At 40.0% G+C, this 18,242-nt stretch overlaps 1 protein-coding gene across 1 annotated transcript in view; it reads right to left on the reverse strand.

Annotated features, from left to right (window-relative positions):
* Nucleotides 1–817: 817 nt before the first annotated feature.
* Nucleotides 818–18,242, reverse strand: part of LOC134675108 (ubiquitin thioesterase trabid-like) — a 30,118-nt gene continuing 12,693 nt past the window's right edge. The window contains exons 8-16 of the mRNA XM_063533270.1: nt 15,702–15,787; nt 13,627–13,740; nt 13,185–13,313; nt 12,730–12,935; nt 11,922–12,102; nt 10,723–10,852; nt 10,192–10,285; nt 9,289–9,437; nt 818–8,460 (exon numbers count right to left, since the gene is read on the reverse strand). Coding sequence (XP_063389340.1) covers nt 8,361–8,460; nt 9,289–9,437; nt 10,192–10,285; nt 10,723–10,852; nt 11,922–12,102; nt 12,730–12,935; nt 13,185–13,313; nt 13,627–13,740; nt 15,702–15,787 — 1,189 coding nt within the window. The 3' untranslated portion in view covers nt 818–8,360. The remainder of the gene's footprint in view (nt 8,461–9,288; nt 9,438–10,191; nt 10,286–10,722; nt 10,853–11,921; nt 12,103–12,729; nt 12,936–13,184; nt 13,314–13,626; nt 13,741–15,701; nt 15,788–18,242) is intronic.

Raw genomic sequence — 18,242 nt, forward strand, 5'->3', positions numbered from 1 at the left:
GATCACCTTCGCATAGTTATCAAAAACACATCAGCACACACAAACATACAACTGAACTTATTTTAAACACATAAATCTTTAAAATAAATAATATCGCGAGTCTTGCAGGCGCTCCCACTGCTGTCCGCAGCTGTCAGTTTCGCGCGTGCGTTCGGAAACTCGTTACAAACGCGTTCCGATCTACGAATGCGTTCGCTCGTTCGGATCGCAGATCACTAATGAACAAATTACAAAATCACGTCAAGGATATTGAATAGTCACGCTCGAGGAATTATTATCAGCCGTCGTAGTAAATGTAGCGTGTCGTATGCAGCTCAAGTACGACTGGTGTGGCTATATTACTACTTGTAACAAAATTATCATTCACAAGTTTTAGGTTTCACATTCATTGATTTATACAAAACTAAGATATTGATAAAACTTGACTTGCGACTGTTTTAATCTAGTGGTCTGTGTCCATATATAAGATTTTAATAGCGCCTAATCCATTAAGCATAGGCGATATACTGTGACATAGGTGCATGACCCTTGACACTACCACATGATGCTTGTTGGATCCTTTTATGCTATAAAAAATATATTTTTGTTGTTCACTTATTTGATCCGAGGAGAGGGCCTAACGCGAACCACTTCGCTTGTTTGTCCATTTGCCTCTGTCTCTGTCTATCTAGTCTATAGATTAAGCAATAGTGAAAGAGAAGCAGATAACGAGATTATGATATTTAGGATTAGATATCAATGTCCGGGGTTGTAGCTTTTTCTCAAAGACAAAAAGTCTTAGGAGCGTTTGCTCAGGACAGGAAATAAAACACCAAAATATCGAACAGCATCATAAAATAAGTGCTTTATTGATTAAAATTAGTAATATACATAATTTGATTTAAACGTGTATTGTTAGTTTGTAATTCTAGCTTGCCGAGGTCCTGAAGGACTATGTACATAACAACCACCGCTGCGAGATTTCTGCTCCCCGCGACCCCCTCGCCTCGCGAGCCATAATTGACTTTATTGTCAATACATTAAAGATGAGTTTTGAACAAGTGCATCATAATATCAGTGTGATTTCATAGTGAAAGATTATATCTTCGACTGTACTGAAACATTGTCTACAATTGAGCGGATAAGGCGGTCTTTATTACGTTGGATGCACGAGCCAGGTGCGAGCGAGACCGATATAGACTTACATACTGCGGTCTCTCCCACACCGGAGCGCCGTGCGGATCCGCATATGTGTGATAAATTGATCTATCTCGTGCATAACTCGTAGTGTTTGCTTGTCAAAGGCGAAGGGGCCACGGGCACTTCTACCAAATAGAAAACTTTGCAGTTCGAACTAGAAGGACCATTTTCCTTTCTAAGTATCAGCAGGGCCTGGGCTTCAAATGTGCAATTCGTCTATATCCATCTCTATCATAATAGGGCAAAAGAGATGGAGATAAACGAAATAACCTTGACAATGACGTCGGAAACCAAAGCCTCAAGCAAGACGGCGCCACTGAGATCTATGTTCCATTGATAATACTGCACAGAAATGTTTTAAGAACAGAAAAATAAGCATAAATACCACGATAAAGCTTAGATATGTCCTTTCGTTTCCATGATGGGGGCCAAGATATACCATAGAGTAGTACAAGTGTCAATGGGTCCATCAACACTCACTTACACTTGTCAAAAGAACATTACAGTTAGACCGAGCTAAGTTGGTCTAACTGTAACTCATAAGCACCCTCTTTACTGAGCCGTTGAAATTGTAACTAACCCAATTTTTAAGGAATTCGCTGTTTATTTCTATAAAGTAACCCTGCTGACACTAGGCCCACACAAAGCGTAAATATAAATTCAACGCTTCAGCCAATAATATCTGAGCGGATAACACAACTTATCCAATCCGATATTACGGACACTTCCCATACTGATCAGCCTCCTTAAACTAGTGCGAGATTTAATTCAAATCTATTTTCACTAACAAATGTCTCGTTTTAACATATTTATAGCAACAGAAAGAGAGCATCGTATATCCTGTTTCTCTCGCACTAGTCCACTACAATTCGTTACTAACTTTTTCGATCCTTTGCCTAACGAATGTTCAAGTAGCTACACGGGTGAAGATACTCAAATGTGGCTTTCCATTAGAGAGGGGTCCTTATGCACATGGTCGGAGCTTAAGGATCCTTTTCTGATGGAAAGGACCTTATACACATAAAATACCCCTTCTCTGACAGAAAGCCACAGATTACTTAAAAGTTAAAACTAAAGGGGCCCACTGATTAACAGTCCGCCGGATGGTATATCGGCCTGTCAGTTAGAACAAAATTTTGAGTGTTCCGAACAACTGACAGGCCGATACCGTCCGGCGGACTGTTAATCAGTGGGCCCCTTGAAAAGCATAGTTCCGCGCCAAGAGTTTTGAGTATTATTTTTGATTTATATAAGACTCAAATCAAAGCTCTTGGTCTACACATCATTTATTTTTGCTACATATATTCTCTATCAAGATTGCTTGTGTACATTATTGTAAGCGCTCCGTCCGCCTAGCTGCTTTCCATTCGTCAGAGATAAGACCGTACCTTGCACGACCCAACTAAAATTCCTAAAGAGCTCCTAAACAATTGCATACTAACTAATGCCTGGCTCGACTTATGCCACAAAGTTATGAGCAGCCAAGGTGCTCAAAAAATCTGAACATACACTTTAACGCCTAAAGATGTAGGCAACTTTGTGGCATAAGACTCGAACGAGAGCATCTAAATTTGTCTTCATTACTTGAGATTTCTCCCGAGCACCGACATCAATTGAATTGTAAATATTCAGGCGTTTCAACCCCCGTCATTGTCATCAAAACTTGCTGATACAATTCAGATGCATCATACCTATGATGTCTACATTATGTATACGTCAGACGTTGGTACGAGTATAATCAACTAATAACTAGCCCTGGACAAAGATATACAATATTGAAAGTTAGTTTACTAGAATCGGGCGCCTGATGGCAGCCGTTTATTGAAGGAGGCCGGCGTGGCAGGCCGGAAAGCGTTGTGAGACATTGTGAGCATTGAAAGACCGATAACCAGCTGCCAGACGCGTCAAGTAATAAAGTAGTATAGAAAACTGACTAGTGTACCATTTTCTAGAGCAAGCACTCCGCCTATAAGTCGCTCCTGTCTTCAAAATTCGTTTACATGTTATTGAAGACAATGAGACAATTGAAACACCTAAATAACTCTAGTGGTAAAGAATTAGATGAACTATTAGTCGCTCCACGACGCGACGGCAGGTTACAAGTTATAATTATAATTTTACAAAACGGCAAAAGCATCCTATGCTACGGAGACCCGCGATTTCTTTATTTACATATATGTACCTACGAAACGATACGATAAAGTTTTATACTCTCTGTACAACATCCTTTTAACTTTCTATAATAAAATACATTCTGTTTTTGCTTTACAGCTACCGTTACTTAAAGAGGCTTGAAAATATCGACAAGAAATGTTCTCAACACATTTACTGACTTCGTATGAGTAAGTACGGTCAGCCAAGAAAGTGGTTTACCACTTTTCGACTATTAATCAGTTGATAAGAGTCGAAGTGGTAGACCACTTTCTTGGCTGACTATACCTTATAAACAGTTACATAAAGCCTGCAAATGTTCAGTTACTTAACCATTTATAAGGAATAAGGGTGTCAACCAACCTTGAAACAAAATCATGTGGGAAGTATATTCCCTCTCCCTTAAAGGCTTAAGTGACGTTCGAATACATATTTTCAGCCTTTACACTTTTTAAGTAATCAGGTAGTAACAATGTGAACAGGTACCTTGATCAATCGAAAGAATATTTGAACGTCTAACTCACACGACAATTTATTTACACATTGACGTACACAAAAAGTGTGTGTCAAAAAGTCAAGGTACATGACTATAACAGGACTTAAATCTTTCCTTGGCAAAGCATATTAAAGATTTTTTTACCATATTTTTGCATTTTACGGATATACTTTTGCTCTCTTAAGTCTTAAGCGCAAGCAATGCTTGAACTTTTTTTTTAATTTGCCAACATAAGGATGTAAAAGTCATTAGTCATTACTACGATAATAAAGGGTCTATATATATTTCTTTAGTACAATGACGGCGGTTCAAACGTTCGAATATTCCTCCCAATACATCTGTTTCCTTTATAATTTATATTATTTTATATCGTCGTCAGCACAGTTAACTGACCGTTCCTGAACCTTACTGCCACGAGATAAGATCCACAGATAGTCAGTTATAGTCGAGTCGAGCACTCGATGCACGAGTGCACGCGAATACGTTGTGTGCTCTCTGTCACACCTACCGGCGGCGGGCGGCGTCCTGTCTCTTTTTTAATTGCTTCGCGTGCAGCGAGTGTTTGCCACAACCATAGTGTTGGTTAGTTCATGGTCTAGTCGAGATGTTCTATCGTAACAGGCAGAAGCTTTCTATATGAGAAGGCTAACATTTTATGTACAAGCGGACGTCTCTATGTGCCGAACGCTATTTTTAAAATATACGGTGCAAATTTGCACGTTATTTTTAAGGCGATAGAGTTCAAAATGGATCGGGTGCGAGATCCAAGATAAAGCCTAAAAGTAGTTTTAGCGAAACGATTGGATTTTGATATCAATATCATCACAATTTTTATCAACACACACAGCGCTTTTAAAAAAACTCGCGTCGTTTTAAAAACATTATTGGTTTCAGGTAAAATGTTTTATGAAGTAAACTTTATGGTAGAAATGCCTTATTGGCAACTGACACCTTTTCGTGAATAATGACACAGTTGGTGATTGAATATTAGCTGCATGTCAGTGATACTAGCACTTTATTAACATTAGTTTAAAGTTTAATTTCTCTTTATAGCGACCTGCTTGCGTCTTATGCTCCCATTTTCAGCGACCGTAGAGCAAAACTTACACCCACGAAGGAATAAATTATTCAATATTGTAATTGAAACTTCATTAAACAAATTTGTACAACAAAACATGAATCAACTAAAATTATAGGGTGAGACATCATTATTAATTATACAAATATTTATTTCGTAACTCGTAAGCCTTATTATCAAGCGAACTTATTAAGTAACTACAGTCGGCAGCAGAAGTTGCTAAGCGGGAGAGTTGTTCAAATTGATCTTGACGCGACTTTATTGTTAGGAGAATAATATATCGGCAACGGCGACCCTAGCTAATAGTTACGAGCGTGAGCTCGAATGTGGCTTGCAAAGCCGAACTTACTTTTAAAAATTCTATCGCAGGTGGGGCAGTACAGTTGACCAGATATATTGTAGGTGTAATTATAAGAGGGTTTCGGCCGGGACTTTCGTATCTGACGTTTCACGTCAAGATCAGTGAGACGAGCGTCTTCAAAGTTTTTTACACTCGTTTTGACACGGGAACGCCATTCTGGCCGCAGGGAAGCATACTCCTCCCATTTGTCAGGTGGTATACCGCAGGCAGTTAGGTGGCGCTTAAGCACGTCCTTGTAACGTAGGTGTTGCCCACCTTGGTTCCGTTTACCAGCTGATAGCTGGGAATAGAAGACGGCTTTCGGTAGTCTGCAATCACTCATACGCCAAACATGCCCACACCACCTTAGCTGACCCTTCATCAAGAGCGCCTCCATGCCAGGCATCTTACAACGACGAAGTACTTCAGTGTTGGGGACGCGATCTTGCCATCTTATACGCAGAATGGAACGCAGACAACGTAAGTGGAACGTGTCTAGCAAGCGAATAGGAGAATAAGAGTGTGTCATGGTAATTTTGAACACCTCGCCCGCTTAGCAACTTCTGCTGCTGACTGTATAACCAAAACAAGGCTCTAATAAATCAAAGTTAATAATATTATTGCAGTTTAATCAGTGCCACTATTATATAAATTCGGATAAACATGTCCACTCATGTGCACGCGTTGGGTAATATTCGAGTATTTGAACCAGCGTCTTTGCCGTCGTTAAGGGGATAGTGAAGGACAGTTTCTCCATACAAACGTAGTCCCCATTTTCCTCTCTGGATATAGACATTTTGGAAAATATGTTTACATAATCGAATGTACATCGTTATATATTAACCACAGTTTCACCACCAATTTCCATTTAATTTTTTCGATTTTTTATTTATTTTATTAGAAGCTTCTTGTTTGCAATTTGTTATTCGCTCCTAAATAAATAAATCGTAACTCCTTTCAATTTAGTCCTAAATAAATCCCTGGTTCATATAAATCAAATCGTGTAAAAATATTTTCCAAATAAAATATTTTATTTTCATTTGAGAACCTGCCAACTTTCTTTCAAAATGTTCCTAACTTCTAAGTATATTTTGTCGATCAGCCTTTAGAGTACATACATGGTACAGTCAGCGTCAAAAGTATATATGTATCATACATGCACAGTCAGCCACAAAAGTAACTAAGCAAATAATGTGTTCACAATGGCCTGCACACGCTCGGTTACTTAACAATTGCATTCAGATCATTTTAAATACCTAGCTCGCTTAGCTACTTCCGCTGACTGTACAGCCATCTACTTTTGTAACTGATTGTACTATCGCAGCATATTTACCAAAACATTCAAGCCAGTCATATAAATGACGATATGAATGATATGACGCGCAAACCTGCCAACTCTTAATTTTATAAACAAACGAGTTAAACAATTTTAAAGCTACCTACGATTAGGAGACGCTAGTATAATGATAAATTTGACCGAAAAGTCTTCATTCTCTTGGCCACGATGTCGTGCGTAATACGTAATTCTTTCAAGAATAAACAATAATGGAGCGATTTCAAATTTTGTTCCGCAAAAACTTTTTTTTTACAAAAATGGCACTCTTAAATTCCGATTTAAAAAATCTCCCAGGTTTTTGTAAGAATTTTTTTATGACAATCCCGAAAGAAAAGGAGAAATACTGAAATATCAGAACTTGATACAGTTCTTTGTTAGAAAACCTCCGAAAAAAATATGTTTGCGCAATAAATTTAGAAATCGTTCATTATACTTATCTCACCTATTTTCGAAATAGATCTCAATCAACGGTCCCGTTATATTAAAATTGTACTAACATTCATTACTGCAAATTGAATCTAGTTGCCTTAGTACATAAGGTGTTATTTTTAGTGGCTTCTACGTGGGCGTATTACAATGGTAAATGACTGTTAGTGTGGTAAATGAAAGTGAGCTTTATCGCGTGGGCTTAAAACCTCGATTTGAACAAACGTCTGCCCGCCTTATGCTACTATCACTTATGTGAGTATGTGTACAGTTGAGAACAAAAATGTGGAGAACGCTTGTGGAATTATCTGTACCAATGAACACACAATACCTGAGCTTTTGTAGACCCTTTACAAATTTTATTAACAAATATAATTTAAAAGGTGCTTTTTAAATCCAAATCAGACATAAATGACATAATTGTTCAAATAATATTACATTATAATAGTCCGGAGTGTCTATAATCCACACATACAAAGGTTTTTAACATAATGTATATACATATGTATACAGGGTCATTTTTGGACCGTTAGCCATATTGTGCGAGGTGATTAAGTAGGTCATACTGAACAACTTTTTGTATGGGACCAACTCCGAAATAACAAAATTTTTTTTGCCCGTTTTATACATTTTGGTCGAGTGGATGTCGACGTTTTCTATGGGAAGGCCCAATTTTTTTTCGGGATTTCGGGATTAGTCCCATAGAAAAAATTGTTCAGTATGCCCTACCTAATCACCTCGCACAATATGGCTGACGGTCCAAAAATGACCCTGTATATATTTTGATAACTACTTAAACATGCCTGCATACGTGGGTTCTGTAATTTGTAACATCAATATAGACACTTTTTATCAAGTTTCTCTACATTTTGATGACCTCTACGAAACAACCTAGATTGAGATGCTAAAAAAATGAAGTATAGTACGTCGGAGTTTTTGTCAAACGAAAACTAAAGTAACGCAGCGACCAATTCGATAACTAATGACGATATTGTCATAAGTTATTGAGTTAAGCTTATACATATATGTTGCCGGTCCTAAGGACAGTCGCCATCTCTCTCTCACCTTGACAATGACAGTAGAGGAGTGTTCAGATATTTGTATCATATAAAGCGAGCCACATACACAGGTAAATTACATCTACAAAGATTGAGTCTTAAGGTAATGTTGCTAAAACTCAATCTCGTTAGATATGCCCCTGTGGTTGTTTTCGACTGCTTCTTCACGATACATTCGTTAGCGCCTCGGTCGCTCCGATGGCGACTGGACATGACAGTGTATGTATTACAATGTGGTGGGCACCTTGAAATAGTCGAGTGTAGTGTGTGTTCTTGTGTGTACGTGTACGCGTGTGTTACTCGTCGTCGGTGTCGGGGTCGGAGGAGAGCGCGAGCGGCGCCTGCGCGTGCGCGTGCGCGTGCAGCCGCGGCGGGAACGGCCCGCGGGCTTGTTGCCTGAAAACAAAACAGAACCATTCTATAACCAAACTCATGTGTTATACAATACATACAGGCCGCGAACTATAATGGCAGGTTTAACTTTTTAATTTAGGTCACTAAATAGCGGACTAGTGACCTCAGACTTACAACGTGCAAGAAAGTGAAAATCAGGGATGTTGCGAATATTCGCATCCGCATCCGCGGAACATCCGCATTATTTTCAACATCCGCTTCCGCATAAAATCGATGCGGTTGTCGATCAAGTCTGTAACAGGAACGTATTAGCGGCGGCGATGGCGGCAACGGCGGCGTAAGGGCTAGGTAATTTCGTCATTATGTATAACGAAATCGTCTAGATCCCGAAAAGTTGGCCAAGTTACTATTTATTAAATAAATCGCACCTATATTCTTGCTCAAATACTAAACGTTTCGTTTTTTTTTAAATAACAAATGCTAAAAATGTAATGTGTATAATTGACGTTTTTTAAGTCCCAAATCTTGACATCCGCATCCGCGGATGTGAGGCTTTAAATATCCACATCCACATCCGCATCCGCGGATGTCAAAAAATCTGCATTCGCAACATCCCTGGTGGAAATACAACGTTGTTAACCAATCATATTTGCGTCCTTGCACGATGCATCGAAGACTACTCGAATTCTGGTAGTACATTTCAGTTTGGTAGCCGGTATTCGCAGCCGACGGCATGGTGAGGCATATAGGGGGCAGCGCCTGCTTGGAGGCGTTAAGCATTAAAGTTAGAGATTCTGGTCACATGGTACGCCTTTCGGGTGGTGGGGAGTTAAAGCGCTTGAAGACAAACACCTAACGGAGTATACGTACGCGAGGCGCCGGTAGTGGTTGAGCCACTCCTCTAGTAGTTGAGCCACGAGCAATGGTCTCGGGTGCAGGTGCTGTCTGGCACACAGCTGTCCCCCGCCGGTGACGCAGGCCGACAGCCAGCGGCGGACTATGCCTTCAGAGTCGCTCATCTGAAAGTATGTATTCACTTTTACAATAAGTTTCGTTATCTCTTACCACACTGCCTGACCAAAAGATCTAGGAAAAGAGCGTCCAAGTCTAGAAGGCACACCATTTTCAGAAGAATTAGTAGCTACGTTCGTGATTTTTGTAGTACATGTAGCGCACGACCTTATTCGCCAATTCTACACGTAACTCACACTCATACAATTTAGTCACATTACTTGACGTACCAATAACTTATTGTTCAAAACAAAATTATTTTTATTGCATTCATGGTTGGTACCTACACAGTGCTACATGTAGTAGTATTAATCAGTGTAGTAGTAATCTTTCACAGGGTCTGAAATAGTCATAAATTTCTTTCTACATGTTACAAAAGAAAGTTATCAAAATGAGGCAAGCCTAAATGAAACTACAGTACGATATTATGTATTGATGTTAGTTATCGAGTAATCAACCTCAGTGCATGTAGTAAGCACAAAGAACTCTGTCTCAAGTGTATTGTTATTTGAGGGAGTCCACTATCTCAGAAGATCTTTTGATCGACCAACTCCCGTCCTAAGCGTCCTAAGCTTTCCATACTCCCCACTTTTCCTTTCCCCCTGGAGGCAGGTGTTCCGCAGCTGGTATTCGGAACGGTGTTCCATCCAGCCATCTCCTGAGGGCTACATTCCGAGGGCTAGAAGTGGCCGAGCATTTGCAACAAAAATTTAGTTTTAAGAAGTTTTGATCCCTTTACACGAAGAAGAAGACGTAACCAACCTCATCAACGGTGAGGAAGTGCACGGGCAGCAGTTTCCCCTCGCAGTCCGTGAGCGGCAGGTAACAACTTTCATCGGTCTCCTCTTGCTCATCCCTGCGAACACGTTACACACTTTACTCGAAATACCTAAATCGATCCTATATCGAGCTTATGAATTCAAAATATTCATGAATACAAAAATATGAACCCACGACGTTTATTAATATAAGAAAATACACAGAAGAAAACATATCAAACATATTTTTGCGCTTTAAAAAGAAGTTTATCAGAACAAACAAATCAGCTTGAGATTTCTATATCTTACATTATCATCTTATCGCATATCAAAATTTTACCGTTTTTAGCAGTGAACGCTTTTCACTGGACCCACCTTGTCCATTTTTCTGTTTGGCCCTATAGTTGACTGGTATAGAACGCCATGACATGAGATATTAAGTCCGCCATTTGTAATGATAATATGTTAAAATTTTTTACCTTTTGTACCTTTATTGATGTGCAATAAAGTTTAAAATGAATAAAATATGGGGTACCTGCAAATGTAGTGTCGTCGACAATAGGGCTCGATGGGCACGAGCGCTGAGAAGTGTCCTCTCGTGTAGCCCACCGCCAGCGGGGACTTGGAACACAGCGCAGGCTCCCACAGCAAGGGAAGATATATACCTGTTCAAATTGAAACGATGCTATTAAGCTAAGAAACAAATTACCTAAGGCTCATTATATGGTTGAAATATTCGCTCTTGTTCATGGTAACTCAGATGGCAAAATTGGCAAAGCACTGGGCTGGCGATCCAATGGTCGTTGGTTCAAGTCTCACTAAAGACAGCAAATTGCCTACTTTTAATTTACACTCAACTAACTTAACTAACCTCATTCAATAACCTTATTCATTTAATGTAACTTCATTCAATATACACTCAATATCAGTAATATTACACAGGGTTTTCAAATAGACACAATTATGTTGAATGATGTCAAACGTGAAAACTGCTAAATGCATTATACAATACATAATTATGTGTCGCACTACCGACGGACACATAAAACAACTTGTGATAGTTAATCTCATACCCTATGTACGCTCTTACACGAAGCATCGAAGACTACACGAACTTTAGTGGTATCTCAGTTTTCACGGCCGACCGCTTGAAGAGGCATAATAATATAGTCTAGTAACACTAACAAAATTCTATCTAATAAAAATGCAAACCATGCTCGGAAGCTCGGAACCCGCTCCAACCACTAAACGACCCGGCGAAAGCTGGTCTGAAGGTTGACTAGGGGTCTAATTGAATGTTTGTTCACTATGATTTATTAGGGCTTATGCTTATGCACAAATCACGCGAGGTTCGATAGGGGGAGGGGGGTCACGAAAAAATGACGATAGATCGCGTTAGGGGAGGAATCACGTTATTTTTATACAGTAAACGAAACTAAGAAAACCTATTACATGAGTAGATACTTTTTCTCGGTTTCGTTAAACATAAATCTTCACTCTACACTTCAAAATAACAAGTCTATTTAACGAAAATAGAAAAATAAACAAGATTTTCTATTTATATTATTTATCTTAAAATTTGGTCGAATGAAAAAAAAAGAATAAAATACACGTGAGGTCGTGTAGGGGAGGGGGGTAGCCAGAAACCTCACCAAATCACGAAGGGGGAGGGGGGTCAAAAACTAGCCGAAAACACATGACGTGATTAGTGCACAACCCCTTAGATATGGTCACCCTGGAAGCGCGCGTATCCTATGGCCTCGCCGCGGAAGGAGTTGACGACGTTGACGCCGTACACGATGATGGGCCGGCGCGCCACGTGCGCCAGCGCGAACACGTGCAGCTGGTGCAGCGCCGCGCCCGGCCGCGCCGCCGCCGCCACCAGCCGCGCCCACTCCGCCCGCAGCTGCGACTCCTGGACGACATTAGAGGTTGGCTTTTGTAATTAACGCAACCGTGTAATCATTAACCTGTTCAACGCCACACGCGGCAATTGACGTCGACGCAAAATCGTGACAACGACGGCAAAGACGGCGTTAACGTCGATCGTTTTTTGATGAAACTCTACTGAAAAACACCCCACTTTAAGGTTGGCATTATTTATTCAGAAAACTAAATTTTACTCCCGTGGCGTCAGTGGTGCGACAAATGGATGCGCCGTTTGGCGTTCAAAAGGTTAAGGGAGATGTGTCACGAATCCTCGTGGGAGTTAGGCGCCACTCCGTTGGTAATGAGAATTTCTGAGATTAAAGTATCATACCTATAGTATCATAAAAGTCAGTTAAATACAAAATGGTAGATTATACCGATTATACGTCAACTGGTGGTGAACTTGGATAAAAGACAGAAATAACAGTAATTCATAAGGAGTGTACAGGTTTTTAAAGGATCGGCAACGCCCCACCACATGTAACACCCCTTTAGTTGCGGGGTCCATAGGCTACGGAAACTGCTTACTATCTGACTGGCCGTAAGCTTGTTCGCCGCCGACGTGTAATTAAAAAAAACTATACTTATCGCCGGTAGAAGTATAGAAAGGTACCTCCGGAGCATAATGCAACCTGGCCGCTCCGAGTCTCTCCCAGGCGGCCCAGCGGTCGTAGAAGCGCTCGCCGGCCGCCAGCAGCGACTCGGCCAGCGCCGCGCGCAGCGCGCCGCGCCGGTCGAACACGCCGTACGCGCACTGCGACACCGCGTCCAGCAGGCAGTCGCCGGCCGACCGGTTCCATAACGCGTGCAGCCGCGACCCTGATACCAGTAAGTAAACGACGAACACCATTAACTATATAAATTATTATTTAATTTCCGAGTCAAAATATTAAACATCCGCGTCCTGTTATATACAAAAACCGAAAATGTAGTTTCTATAATATACTGAAGGAATCGGGTCCCATCGATACAAATACTGCAGACTATAGACTCTAGAGGAAACTTCGGATAAAAGAATCATTACTAAATCTGATTGGAAACTTTGTTTAGATGTTTTGAGTGACTCACCGAGCCGCACGCATAACTCGAGACTCCAGTTAATGAGGGGCGGCTCAGCCTCGAGGGTCTGCTGCGCGTCGCGGTCCAGCAGCTCCGAGAACAGTTGCTCTTGGATGGCCACTGGTAGTTCTTCGATCTCTGTGCCATAGAAAATAAGAAAAATAGGTTATGATGATAAGAACGAAAACTTTGTATACCACCCATTGTACCCTTATTTATGCAAATAAATATTTTGATTTGATTTGATTTTAAGAAATTATGCCGTCATAGATCTTTGCAGATTAACTGTGCAAATACTAACAAACGCAGGCACAGTAGACGTGACATGTTACGAACTATTGCTTTAATTTTGACACTGACACACTTAGTACTCACGCATCATCAAAATTAGAAGGTGTTACGTACTAGGCTTGAAATTTCGAGCACTATTAGAGTTTAACATAAGACCGACCTGCTGGTAAGGCGAAAGTACAGAACTCGTTGAGGTAGCGGCATGGGAAGGCGCCCTTCTTGTACCGGATGGAGGCGGCCACGTGCCGCCGGATCGCCGCCGCCACATCCGGAGCTGTTCACAAAAAACAATTGGTTTCGGCTCTATGACGGTGAGATATCATATTCAATATTATATAGATAGACAAAGTAATACATAAAAAATACTTACTACAACCTATTAGTACAGCGGTCGGCAACCTGCGGCCCGCGGACCGCATGCGGCTCGTGAACCTGTCACTTGCGGCCCGAGTGCCGCCTTGGCTATTTTGTATGTAATAGTGACAAACGGCAATGTCTCATAAAGTCATAAATATTAACAAAGTACGGCCCGCGTCACCTCTATTAACTACTATGTGACCCTTGGCTGCTAAAAGGTTGCCGACCGCTGTTAATTAGTGTATCGTAATATGATACGTCGGTAAGGGAACAGTTAAGTTAGCGATAAAGTGTTGGTGACAGAGGGCACAGCACAAGGCTCCGTGCTCGGCCCACTCCACTATTTAGCTTACGTAAATAATATGGACAACTGTATCAAAGACTGCAGTGTGTACCAATTTGCGGATGACACGTGCCTCATTGCTGCTGATAAAAACGTAAATGTAGCAGAGAAGAAATTGCAATATGACTTTAACAACATATGTAAATGGTCTCACGACGCAGGGCTGGTCCTAAATGCAAATAAAACTAAATTGCTTCATATACATTCTAGCCAATCAAGATCGGTGAGAGCAGTAAAGATTATAGGGCACGACCATCAGTGTCTCCACTCTCTACCGTACGTTGACCATAATTGCAAGTGTACGCCTTTGGAACAAGTTTGTAAACAAAAATATTTAGGTGTCATAATTGACAACCGCTTCAACTGGGGTGACCACATTGACTCGGTATGCACTAAATTACGAGCTGTAATGGCAAAAATATATATTCTACGAAATAGAATTCCATATAATATTAGACTGGATGTTTATAATGCACTCGTGGAAAGCATTATTTCCTATGGGTTAAGTAGTTATGGCCGTACATTTAAGTCATACCTTGACAAAATATATAAGCTGCAGGTTAGGCTGCTAAAGTTAATAGTACCCTATAAAATTAAAGAGAATCGTGTGTGTGATAGTGACCTGTTCACTTCATGTAAGGTCCTACCCGTTCACACAAAATTTAAATACCATATGTTAAAAGAGCAATACTTTAGAAATGATATCCAGCATTTAATCTCTCATCCAATAAATACGAGGCAAGTAACAAATCAAATGCTTCGAAAGCCCCAATTTAATAATTTTTATGGCAGAAGAACATCAGATTATATCATACCAGATTTAATAAATAAGTTACCTAAAGAATGGAAAGATAAGATAACACCAAATAATATTGGAAATATTCTTAAAAAAGAAATGCTTAAACAATTAAATAATTTTAACTAAAATGCATTATTATGTTATTCCATTTAGCATAAATGGAGCAGCCTGTACCTAGTACCTATGCGCCGACCGGTTCTTATCTTGCTCGGCCGGCCGGTGTGATAACAGATGCGCTCAGCTTGTAATTTTTTTGCAATCGTTATATGCATAATGCTGTTTACGAATTAGATGTGTCTATTGTATATTTAATTATTTAAGTACTGCGGAATGGAGTATCGAGACAAACCATGCTGGTTTAACGATACTCTTGGATCAAAATATTATGTAATTGTGATTTATCTCTAATTTAAAAAAAAAGTAATAAATGTGTAAAATTGATATCTGAAATAGATGGTTATGTTCGCCGCCGTACATTCTCTTACGCGGTAATCGCATCGTCAAATTGGTTAAACCAGGTAGCAACCTGTGTGACGCCGTATGAGGCAATTTACCTATCTCGACTGCCCAATATTTTATAGACTTTAGTTCTAATTTGTTTTTATACATATTGCATATTTATTTTTATTTTATTTGTGAGTACAAATAAGAATTAAACACTGAAAGAGCTTCCTTCAGTAGCTGTTTTGCCTTACGACAGCTTCAACCAAATGATACAATGAGGAACTGAACTGACCGATGTATGAAGGCGAGCGCTTGAGCCCCGGGCCGCCGCCCGAGATGCGCGAGAGCAGCGTCGCCAGGATGTCCTCGCGCTGGAACCTGCGGACACAGACACTTATTATATCCAGACATTTCCTTTTCATTACTCGTTGAGCCGAGGACAGAAGATCCAGTGCTTTGAGAAATTGTATTAGGGGATATTACAGGTCTTTTTAACGGTTTCTTGATAATAAGTATATTTCAAACCAGATATACAGTATATGTCGGAGCGTGACTCCAGAAGGATTTATTGCAGCGTTACAGTTCATAATTTTAGACGCCTGTATAAAATCGATTAGCAATGTTGAGCTACGTATTACTTGGTTGTAACGAAATTCCTAACGTAGAGAGTAACGCCGCCTATTGGCGTATTCTTGAACAAAGATGACAGGTAAAAGGTATTGGTACAGGTAATAAAAAAACTGAAAAACAAAAAAAAAACTGATAGTGATTGGACACACCGAAGGCAGGAGATCACGCGGTCGTTCACCAATAAGATGGACCGATCAAGTTAAAGACTCGTCATCCTCTGCTTTCTACACGGTCGTCAGAGACGCGTTGGACAGAAACCGGTGGAGACAGATCATCCGCTCCAGGTGCAACCCTGATACTTACCACGATCCTCAGACATGAGGGACCGACCAAAGAGAGAGAGAGAAAAGGTATTGGAACGTCAAGTGGTTTAACTTGGATGAAGTTCGGTACGAGGTGACATTTTTTGTCTTTATGTTGGAAGACTGGTCAAGCAGGTTAACCAACTTAACTTTGAGGCGGGAGCAGTGAGACTCCGCCGCTGGTAGTTCTTCTTCTTGATCGGACCGCGCTAGAGATCGGACGTTATCGTTAGCCATACCTCGTGCCTAACTCGCCTCGTTCCTAAGGGATTATTCTGAAAGCTAATATGCTAATAGCTAATATGGCGGCAAATTGCTCACCGCGCGACTACTCACGTAAGTAAAATTCGGGGTCCGTTTTTTTTCTTAAGTCAAAATATTAATAGGTTTTACTAAGTATAATATTGTTTGGATATTAACAAAGTAAAAATAATACATAATATTATTTAATTTATTGAAATTTATGATTATTTTTGAAATTACTAAGCACATGTTTATATTGTGACCAACGTTTTTGAAAGAAATTCTTCGAGCTATGTTCATACCACATATAATCAAAAGATCTAATGTAAATACTTTACAGAAACAATCGGGGAACCAAATCTCTTGTTTTGTGTCATCTGAACACCAAAATACACCCTCAGGTGGAGAAGATACATTATGTGTACTATGCCCGTCCAAGGCAAATAGAAGCTCCAAAAAGAGTACAATATAAGTGCAAAGTTACTGTCCAACGTACATTGTATACCCATGTACCAGGACTGTGTTGCTAAAATGTATATAGAAGATAATGAAAACGTTTAAATTTTTTTTTTATTATGTATGTGCTTACTCATGGCCACAGACTAGCCGAGGCGTAGACGTGGCCTACGATGGAGCGAGCTCGCCCAGAAGGTGCCAAGGTGGGAAGGTGAAAATTTGTTAAAAATATTAATATTTCTTTCGTTTATGTCAGCTAAGGCAAAGGCCGTGTCAAAATCCGAAACTTTTTACCTAATATATATATTTTTTAAATGTACTTATTAGTATATAATTATAACACACGTTACTTTTTCTAACAGTATTTGATTCATTTTATCTCATTAATATTATTACAAAATGATTAAGTTATAACATTAAACTAAAAATCATGTTAATTAAAGGCCGCAAAATGCTCCCTACGCGAGCACTCGCGTTACACGGAGAGGCGCGACTACTACAATTTTTTACTAAACATACATCAAAACGGGCCTCTAGTCTACTCTAAGATCTAGCTCTGCTCGGTCATTTCGTGTCAGTTGTGGTGGTGGGGAGAATTATTTATCATTTGGCTATATACTTCACCATGCCATCGTGCATGAAGATCGAGGTCCTACGAAAATTCGTGTAGTCTTCGATGCAAAAGCGCAACTATCCATGAAACTATGCATATCAGAGCGATCCACGGCGTTAAGACGAAACAGGAGCTGAGTTTTAAATATTTTATATATATACAGGGTGAAATTTAATTCACTGGCCAAATTGAAACACCCGAAAGAACTCGAAAAAATATTAAACACGTGTTTTTTTCTTTTAATACCGCTCAGTACATTTTTTTCGAAATAACTCATCATCAAGTTGTCCTAAAAACCTCGTACGTTATGGTGAACCGACAACTACCCACTACACCCGCTTCTCTCTTATCAGTTAAGGTCATTGACACCCCGCCCCTCCCGCTGTTTGCAATAGCGTCACCAATTATGAACCCTATTTCAGCGAGATAAGACGCTTACCTACATAAGTTGCTAATTTTTCCTTCATACTTTAACGGGCTTAGAACCGTCAAAATGCAAAGGCAACCCATTTTTAATCTAAAATATTATTTCTGACTAATGATTATTAACAAAACGTCCGTGGCTTAAAAACAATGAGTAAAAACTAGG

This window comes from Cydia fagiglandana, chromosome 21, assembly GCF_963556715.1.
Source record: "Cydia fagiglandana chromosome 21, ilCydFagi1.1, whole genome shotgun sequence".
NCBI lineage: Eukaryota > Metazoa > Arthropoda > Insecta > Lepidoptera > Tortricidae > Cydia > Cydia fagiglandana.